This window comes from Brassica napus, chromosome C4 (genome assembly GCF_020379485.1).
Source record: "Brassica napus cultivar Da-Ae chromosome C4, Da-Ae, whole genome shotgun sequence".
In the NCBI taxonomy this organism is placed as follows: Eukaryota; Viridiplantae; Streptophyta; class Magnoliopsida; order Brassicales; family Brassicaceae; genus Brassica; species Brassica napus.
Genome location: NC_063447.1, coordinates 25,974,720 through 25,984,944, shown reverse-complemented (window position 1 = coordinate 25,984,944; position 10,225 = coordinate 25,974,720). Strand labels below are relative to the sequence as shown.

Here is a 10,225-nt window from a genome sequence, read left to right as displayed (position 1 = left end):
TAATTTGTGGACGAAGATGATTTGCTCGGTTTGCAAGGTAAAAAAGTTTCAGAAATATCGAGGGCGTGGTCAGATATTTTGAACTTGGGAGTATACGAATATACGTACCCAGTATCCCCCCCCCCCTTTTTTAGAGAGGGGGGACAGCTGAATTCGTCTTTCGACAAACTGCCTACGTACTACTTATGGAGATCAAGCCGTCTCGTAGTTCGGTAGTTGGGTGGCTTTTGTGAGTTAGATTTATCCGTACCCCCCCCCCCCCCCCGCCTTCTAGCCCCTAACTGTGGGAATCAAAATTTGCACTGTCGATTTCTGTTTAAATTCGCACGAGCCGCACACTTTTCTGCAGGTAAGGTCCCGTCGACAATGTAGGCTCGAATCATTTCGAACCATGGTTTATCGCAACCATATTCAGATTGCTCCAAATTTTCCTTGGGTTGGATTTTGATTTCTTCGACATCGTATTCTAGCGGTTGGATCAAGTTGGTGATGACTGGCGGTCCGATGCTCGGGTGCTCGATGAATTCTGTTGGGATCAAAATCGGTTACGACGGAATCGATGTCCGAAAGTCCTCGGAAAAACCGAATCTCAGTCAAAACTTCAAAAGCCGAGAAAACGAACAGCCGAAACGAATCGCCCTGCGAGCTAGGTCGCGACACGAGCCAGCTCGCCCGGCGAGCACGGCCGTGTTGCCGGTCGAGTCGCCGGTGAGCTCGGTCGTGACACGGGCCAGCTCGCCCGGCGAGCACGGCCGCGACACGAGCCAGCTCGCCCGGCGAGCACGGCCGTGTTGCTGGTCGAGTCGCCGGCAAGCTCGGCCGTGACACGGGCCAGCTCGGTGAAATCACAAATCAACCACGCGGGTGAGAGCGGTGAAATCACAAATCCACCACGCGACAAGCGCTGCGCCCGAGATCGACAGACTTCTCGAGGAAGCACGCAAAACCCCGTTCACTGCCCGGATTACTGAGACCAACGTCTCGGACCCGGGGAAGATCAAAATTCTCATCTACGATGGCACCACCGACCCGAAAGCGCACCTGCAGTCTTTCCAGATCACGACGGGGAGGTGAAAACTCAAGGAACGCGAACGAGACGCTGGCTACTGCCTCCTCTTCGTCGAAAACCTCAAAGGAGCCGCGCTAGAATGGTTTTCTCGCCTAAAACGAAATTCCATCGGAAGTTTCCGCCAACTTGCTTCAAAGTTTCTCAAGCAGTATTCCATGTTTATGGACAGAGAAACCTCGGACGTCGATCTCTGGAGCCTATCTCAAAGAGGAGACGAGCCACTTCGCGAGTTCATGAACAGATTCAAGCTAGCAATGGCAAGAGTCACCGGGATCAGCGACAAAGTGGCGATCGATGCTCTGAAGAAAACTCTCTGGTACCGGTCGAATTTCCGGCAATGGGTATCCCTCGAAAAACCGAGAACGATTCAGGATGCTCTTCATAAGGCAACGGACTTCAACATAATGGAAGAGGAGATGAAAATCCTCTCCCAGAAGTACAACCCGCAGAAGACGCCCACGAAAAAGAATACCTCTCGAAACGACAAGTATGTCCACCACGAGGGAGAAGACACCCAGGGCGAGCACAACTACACTATCAATTCCGAACAAGGGAAGACCTCCGGAAACACCTGGTCCAGGAACCAGTATAAGGATAACTCCTACTGCGAGTTCCCCCAGACCAAAGGTCATTCCACTACGAACTGTAAAGTTCTCGGCGGAAGGCTAGCCGTAAAACTCCTCGCTGGCGACCTCTCGAAGGTTACTAGCATAAAGGACCTCATCCTGGATTCTGGCCGCCCTCCTGGGACTGATAAAGAGTCTCCCGAGAGGGACGCACGCGCAAATCAGTCTGGCGAAAAACGCGGAAGAAGACAGGATGACCTTAGAGACAGTAGTACCCGCCGGAGGATAAACATGATCATTGGAGAATCGCAATTCTACCGCGACTCTGTTTCGTCCATCAAGGCCTGCGGAAGAAAGGCGGAAACAAGTTCTAACTGGACGACTCGGTCCCTGACCGACAACGCTCCAAACGATACGATTGTTTTCGAGGAGGAGGAAACCGTCGCACTTGATAAACCTCACTGCGACCCGCTGGTCATCGACTTGGTCATTCGAGACCTCGAAGTGGGAAGAATCCTCATCGACACAGGCAGCACGGTCAACGTCATTTTCCGCGACACTCTTCGGAGAATGAACATCGAACTCTGGGAAATCATCCCGGAACCAAAACCGCTGACCGGTTTTTCGGGCACAACATCAATGACCCTCGGATCGATCAAACTTCCGGTCATGGCAAAGGAAATCACAAAAATCGTTGACTTCGCTGTAGTCGATAACCCAACCATCTATAATTTTATAATGGGAACCCCATGGATCAACGCAATGAAGGCGGTACCGTCGACTTACCACCTTAGCATCAAGTTCCCAACACCAAACGGAACAGCAGTAATCTGAGGATGCCAGAAACAATCTAGGCTCTGCTTTTTGGCCGAGCATAAGCTACGACAAACTCGGAACACCCCTGCGGTTAGCCCGAAGCGAGTCAAGAAAACTCAGAGTACTCCCGAAGGTTTCAAGAAGAGCGATTCGGAATCACTCGCCCAGGCAACGGCTCCGGACAGCGACGCGATCCCGGAGTCCATCGCCCTACCAGCGGAAAACCCGACTCACGAAACGGCCTCCGATTTAACTAAAGCCTCAACGGCCAAAGTAGCAGAAAGGGCCCTATCCAACAAGTAGGAACGCCCGCTACAACAATGCAGAACTATGAGATGGCTTGATCCTCGAAAGAGGTACGTAGGCAGCTTGTCCTATTGACAAGTTCAGCTATCCCCCTCTCCAAAAGGAGGGGGGGGGGAAGTGGGTACGTATACTTGTATACTCCCACAAAATTCGGAATATCCACACATGTACTCGTATACTCCCACAAAGTTCGGAATATCCACACATGTACTCGATATTTTCGAAACTTTTCCAATAAAACTCATTTTATTACGGTCACCCGATTCACTTGCAATAAGCCACAACAATCGGAGATTAACCTGAGAAACACCCAAGACAAGGGTCTCCAAACACGCATACCTTTCAAGCAGTCCTTGGATGGGAACTAACTTAAACAACAATCAATGCGTTTCAATGGTCAAGCAAGACTAAATACATCTTCTCTAAAAGCGAAGATCGTAACTTTCTCACAACAAAAGATATACCTTTTGGAAAAAGCGAGACGTCGTAAATATTTTCAAGAGATATTATCCAAACACACAGTCCGTCCGCGACTCTAAAAAAACAAATTGCCCGTCGATTGGCCCCGACGGACAAACCCAAAACGTTCTCAAAAAAGAACTCGTAGTCTAATCTTTCGTAAAAGTAAAGGTTCTCTTACATCTGACAAGGATACCATAGCGCGTTATACAAGAAATCCGAAATTTTGGTCAGCACTCCAGACGGTCTCTGGAGAGTGCTCGGTTCATTCCATACAAGTCATATAAGCCGGCGCCAAGTCGCGGACTTTAAATCGGAAAGAACCAGGTGGAAATCGCCCACAGGCAAAACGAGAGCCGATCAGTCGTCGCACAGCCTTAGAGACGAAAGTAAACCTAGGTCTTGCCCTTAACCCAGTCCTACTGGTCCACTAACATCTCAAGACATGATACGAGATCTTAAAAACATGTCCCATCGTCTATATCTAATACGCTCACGAAACTTCGCAAAACTCCTAAACGTTTCCGAACGCCCTCGTTCAGTAAGAGCAAACGAACAAGACGATAAACTAAGAGTTAAGATACGAAGTGACTACTCGTATCTTTCCCTCACACTTGGCAGAAGTATAAACTATAACGTACAGAATGTCAATCATTCATATAGAAGCCGCAAAAAACGGCTAGGACCCAAAGCCACCAAACGGCCGGTCTCAAACACATAGTTCACATAGCCTCGCAAGGCCATAACACACATAAATCAAATACGGCCACACTCGTCCTAGATACATCAAACATCGAAATAAAACTAAGGGAAATAATCCCAACAATCCTCAAAGCTCAAAGTCGAAGAACCCGGACATGGAGACCCCGAACGAGCTCGTAGGCTGGCCCACCTCTCCATCCGCGACTCCGGCACCTTCATCACCGACACCGGTTCCCGCTTCCGCCGTGACCTCCGAGACCTCGATAGAATCCCAAAGCTGTCGGACCCTTCCTTCGATCGGAGGAACCAAGGATTCGGCATGGGCACACCCGTTCATAAGACCCGACATCTCGGCGACCTCGGCAGGAAAAGAGAAGTCCTCGTTCTGTGACTTGTAGAGGGTAGCAACCGAGCCACGGCACTCGCAAAAATCGCCCACGAATTTTTGAGCATCCTTAAAGCTCTCGAATTCGGTGGCAAACAAAGCAGCCCTCCGCTTCATTTCGGCGACAATCGCTTTCTTTCCTCTCCTCTCCGCATGGACAAGGGCCCGAGAATGGAGCTCAGCCTGTCTCCGGTTCTGTTCTCCGACCTCCTTCTGAAACCTTTTCTTTGAGCAAAGAGAGATCTTGGAGAAAAAAATTCTATCTTGAAGGAATCCTTCCTTAAGGGAAGAAGTGAGTAAAGAATTTGAAAAACTTACTTCCCTTACTTATACAATTTTTTTCTATTCACCTTCAATCTTTCGACAAACGATTACGTCTAATTCCTCCTAGAACAGACCATACCGCAAGCTAGGACCTAACACCCAGGTCCACGGATCCTAGCTAGCTGGGGGACTAACTGTTGGGGTCAAAATCGGTCACGATGAAATCAATGTCCGAAAGTCCTCGGAAAAACCGAATATCAGTCAAAACTTCAAAAGCCGAGAAAACGAACAGCCGAAACGAATCGCCCGGCGAGCTCGGTCGCGACACGAGCCAGCTCGCCCAGCGAGCATGGCCGTGTTGCCGGTCGAGTCGCCGGCAAGCACAGCCGTGACACGGGCCAGCTCGCCCAGCGAGCACGGCCGCGACACGAGCCAGCTCGCCCGGCGAGCACGACCGTGTTGCCGGACGAGTCGCCGGTGAGCTCGGCCGTAACACGGGCCAGCTCGCCCGGCGAGCACGGCCGTGTTGCCAGTCGAGTCGCCGGCGAGCTCGGCCGTGACACGGGCCAGCTCGCCCGGCGAGCACGGCTGCGACACGAGCTAGCTCGCCCGGCGAGCACGGCCGCGACACGAGCCAGCTCGCCCGGCGAGCACGGCCGTGTTGCTGGTCGGGTCGCCGGCGAGCTCGGCCGTGACACGGGCCAGCTTGCCCGGCGATCACGACCGTGTTGCCGGTCGGCTCGCTGGCAAGCTCGATTGTACCGCGGATCAGTTCGCCCGGCGAGCACGGCCAATTCTCCATGGACCATTCCGAACCCGGTCCCATCCCATAACCATGCATCTTCGTCCAAAGTTTCCGTAACTCAGTCTTCGGGTCCGTGGATACGACACCAATGTTCCGACAAAAAAACATCGTCGAAAGTATTCGAGAAGTTGGGAAGGTTATGTCTCTCGAACAGTTTCCTATTCTTCGTAGTAGAGTAGGTTACGGTTAACTTAACCCCAACTGCCTCGGCTATGCGAAGAAACAGGATTCCGTTGGAAGAACCATACCTATACCAACGGCTACTTCGCGAGTAAAATCGTAAAAACGCTTAAGTCTCGATACGGCCCAAAGAGGGTCCGAATTGCGGATAACGGCCCATCTTTGGTCCCAAAAGACTTGAACCCAAAAACTGGTATGACGGTTTATCGCATCCGCAGGAAGAGATAAATGTCAAATTTCCGAAGATAATCACAAAGAAGAAGGAAATATGGAAAAGCCCGCTTCGCGACAAATCCAGCCCGAGAAGAGGTAAACCGACCTAAGGAGGAGTATATAAGGAGGACCTAGGACGAAGAGAGGAGAGAGCATTCTAAGAGCAAACTTAATACTTAGAGCAATTTAGGCATTTTTCCGTTTTTACTACCGAGCTGCGACTCGACTAGGTTAGAACTTAGGTGGCTAGACTAGCGAACATTCTGACAGCTCTCGTGGCCTAGGATCTTACCTGTTGTTCACGCTCAAACGCGAATTCGGAAATAAGACCTCTTTGTTCTCTTTTCGCTCTTTTACGATTTATTACTTTCGAATCTTTCATATTGATTGTGTTGTGCGTGGCCCAGCAGATAACCGGGACCTTTAGGGAAGGCTAGGTTAACTTGGCTTTCCTTCGATTAACAAAACTCGACGGTGTGAATTTCGGTTCCCACAAATTCTACTGGGCCTATTCTTATGAGACACGGATCCAAACTCGATGACAGAGCTACTAAAGTGTCGGCTTGGGTGTTTTCAGAGCACGGGATTCGAGTTAGAGCTAAATGATCAAAACCCTGGGCAAGGTCTTGGACGCGTATCATTGAACGAGTTTCTGATACGCGTCCATTCTCTCGTCCCTTGCTTCATACTCCTCGCTTTACTGATTTACCACTAACTGAGAGTCGCAATAGGTATGGATATTGTGTATTTTCAGACCATGAACCAATCGCAACCCCGCAACGAGTGCTTCGTACTCGGCTTCATTATTGGAGGCGTGAAAGTCCAATCGAAATGACTTTTCTAGAATTTCCCCCCTAGGCGAGGTGAGATGAATTCTGATCCCCAAACCTTGTTTGGACGAAGATCCATCGATGTGAAGGAGCCAAGTCGAGTTTGGTTCCTTGTTTTTGATATCCCCTGTTGGCAGTTCCACTATGAAATCTTCGAGCATTTGGGATTTTTCGCAGGTTTTTGGTCGATATTCGATATTGTATTCATTCAATTCGACTGCCCACTTGGCGAGTCTCCCTGACTGGCTTTGGCTATGCAAGATAGTTTGCAACGGGAAAGTCATGAGGTTTACGTTCGTGTGGGACTGGAAATATGAGCTTAGTTTCCTTGCCGAGGTCACTACAGTGAATGCCAAGTTTTCCATTAATGGCTATCGTGTCTCAGCGTCCAACAATGTTTTACTTATGTAAATTTTGGTTTTTGTTCACCGTGTTCCTCCCTTATCTGGACACTGCTTACCGCTGTCGCCGATACTGCGATATATAAGAACAGAGGTTCCCCCTCTCGGCTTTTGCGAGGACCGGAGGAGTGGCCAAGTAGCGTTTCAGCTGTTAGAGAGCGTTTTTGCATTCCTTGGACCATTCAAACTTCTTGTTTCCTCTAAATGTGTCGTAGAATGGTAAACACTTGTCCATTGACCGCGAGATAAATCGATTAAGCGCTGCGACCCTTCAAGTTAAACTTTGCACTTCTCGCTTGGTTCTCGGGGAATCCATCTCGATTAGCACGTTGATCTATTTTGGGGTTGCTTCGATACCGCGATGGTTCTTGGGGTAAGCGAGGAATTCTCAAACATCTAGGAAGATTCGATAAAGACTTGAAAACCAATTAGAAAACATATATACAAGATGCCAAAAACACCATATATCACTTAGTGAGCATCATTCAACCCGCACATAAAGCTTAACTAGAAGTGCGTCGATCGATATCAATACTGGATAATCGATCGACGGAGTGAAAGGTGTATCGATCGATATCCCTATAGGATAATCGATCGACACTTGCTATTGATCGAACACTCTTGTTTGGGTCATTAGATCTAGTTAATAGACAAGTCCAGAAACCCGAGAGCTGATTGACTTGTTGTTTAGTAGTTGAGCTCTACATTATAATGCATGCAACTCATTAGGCATCTGTAGGATTATAATTCCAAGTTTCCTGAATAAAAACCCTAAGTCTAGTTATTTCCTTTTAAGCACCAAAACCTCAACCAATCAATCGAGCAATTACTCACTCAACAAAACTACAATTTTACATTTTAATCAATAAACCATCCTACTTAACAAATCCCATTAGATTTCTTAGGTTCCCTAGCGCCTTGTGGATTCGATCCCTAAGTACTGCAATTGAACCTCTTATTTGAGAGAGTAAATTCACTCTTTAGGGTAATTTGAGTGATATCAACAAGGCTTGTTTTGACTGCGGAATGCTTAAAGAACATCCCGGATTCATTTTACGAATTTATTTTCGTTTTCTGTGTTATGCGATTATAGTCATCTTTTTTACTTGGGCGTTTCGAGTGAATCTCGAGTTGCTACTGTTTCTGTAGGTAATGTAATGAGATTGAATCTTTGCGATAGAAGAGATTTCCGAGACTTACTCGAAGTCTTATTGCGTTTTCTTATCGTTAAAATTTTTTAAAAATATCGAGTACAAATGCGAATATTTTAAACTTGTGGGAGTATACCAGTACACGTATACGTACCCACTCCCCCCCCCCTTTCTAGAGAGGGGGATAGCTGAACTCGTCTTTTGGCGAGCTGCCTACGTACCTCTTTCAAGGATCAAGCCATCTCGTAGTTCAGTTCATCAAGTTACGACTGGTAAGTAATAGTATCTTTTGAGGTGCATTGCGTTCCAGGTCCTTTGGATCTTGACATCTTGCATGTTGGCGATTTTGTACGCTCCCGGTCGGACCACCTCTATGATTCTATGTGGTCCTTCTTAGTTTTCTCCCAATCAGTGTTTTGGAAAACTTCGCGTAGAACCAGATCGCCTTCTTTGAACCTGTGATGGCACACGTTTGAGTTGTAGTACTTTACGGCTCCATGCTGGTAGTTTTGGATTCATATGAGTGTTGATCTCGGCGCTCGTTGACGAGGTCAAGATCACCCAACAGCATCGTATTGTTCAAGTCTTCTCGCTTGGGTAGAAGTCTCCTTCGTATTCCAGGATATCTTGGACTTGATTTTTTCAATCGTATTTTCCACCTCTCACATAATTCTTTAAAACGGTCAGAGATGAATTGGGATCCGTTGTCCGTTACAATATCGTAAGGGATCCTGTGTCTGCAGATAATTTTTTTTTTCACATGAAGTTCTCGACTTGGACGTCTTTGATACTCGCGTAGGAATCTACCTCCATCCATTTTGAAAATAAATCCGCAAAGACTAAAAGAAAGCATTTCTATTTTGAGTAGTGTAGAGGACCGACGATATCCATGGACGAGCGCATGAAAGGATATGGAATGGATGAGAGGAATTCTGCTGGTTGGTGATTGTCGGCGCATGCTTTTGGCATTTTTCGCACTTTCGTGCTAATTGTTCGCACTTTCGTGCTAATTGTTCGCAATCTCTGATCATTGTTGGCCAATAATAACCTTGGCGCTTAATTTTGACTACGAGCGACCCTCCGTCGGAGTGATGTTCGCAGGATCTGGAATGGATTTCCTCCATAGATTTTCACGCTATATGTCCTTCCACACATGTCATAAGTTGGCCGGCGAATCTCCATTTGTAAATTTCTCCATCCACCGTGACATATCGCGCAGCTTGGGTTTTGATTTTACGAGCTGCCCACTTTTCTGCAGGTAATGTCCCGTCGACAATGTAAGCTCGAATAGTTTCGAACCATGGCTTTTCGCAACCATATTCAGATTGCTCATAATTTTCCTTGGGTTGGATTTTGATTTCTTCGACATCGTATTCTAGCAGTTGGATCAAGTTGGCGATGACTGGCGGTCCGATGCTCGGGTGCTCGATGAATTCTACTGGGCCTATTCTTTTGAGACACGGATCCGAACTCGATGACAAAGCTGCTAAAGTGTCGGCTTGGGTGTTTTTGGAGCACGGGATTCGAGTTAGAGCTAAATGATCAAAACCCTGGGCAAGGTCTTGGACGCGTATCATTGAACGAGTTTCTGATACGCGTCCATTCTCTCGTCCCTTGCTTCGTACTCCCCGCTATACTGATTTACCACTAACTGAGAGTCGTAATAGGTATGGATATTGTGTATTTTCAGACCGTGAACCAATCGCAACCCCGCGACGAGTGCTTCGTACTCGGCTTCATTATTGGAGGCGTGAAAGTCCAATCGAAATGACTTTTCTAGAATTTTCCCCGTAGGCGAGGTGAGATGAATTCTGATCCCCAAACCTTGTTTGGAAGAAGATCCATCGATGTGAAGGAGCCAAGTCGAGTTTGGTTCCTTGTTTTTGATATCCCCTGTTGGCAGTTCCACTATGAAATCTTCGAGCATTTGGGATTTTTCGCAGGTTTCTGGTCGATATTCGATATCGTATTCATTCAATTCGACTGCCCACTTGGCGAGTCTCCTTGACTGGCTTTGGCTATGCAAGATAGTTTGCAACGGGAAAGTCATGAGGATTACGTTCGTGTGGGACTGGAAA

The 10,225-nt window shown here is 47.8% G+C and overlaps 1 protein-coding gene across 1 annotated transcript; it reads left to right on the top strand.

Moving 5' to 3' along the window:
• Positions 1 to 1,473: 1,473 nt before the first annotated feature.
• Positions 1,474 to 2,754, top strand: LOC125585935. The gene is made up of 2 exons (XM_048755664.1): positions 1,474 to 2,340; positions 2,515 to 2,754. The coding sequence occupies exons 1-2, from the start codon at positions 1,474 to 1,476 to the stop codon at positions 2,752 to 2,754; spliced, it is 1,107 nt and encodes a 368-aa protein (XP_048611621.1).
• Positions 2,755 to 10,225: the final 7,471 nt, after the last annotated feature.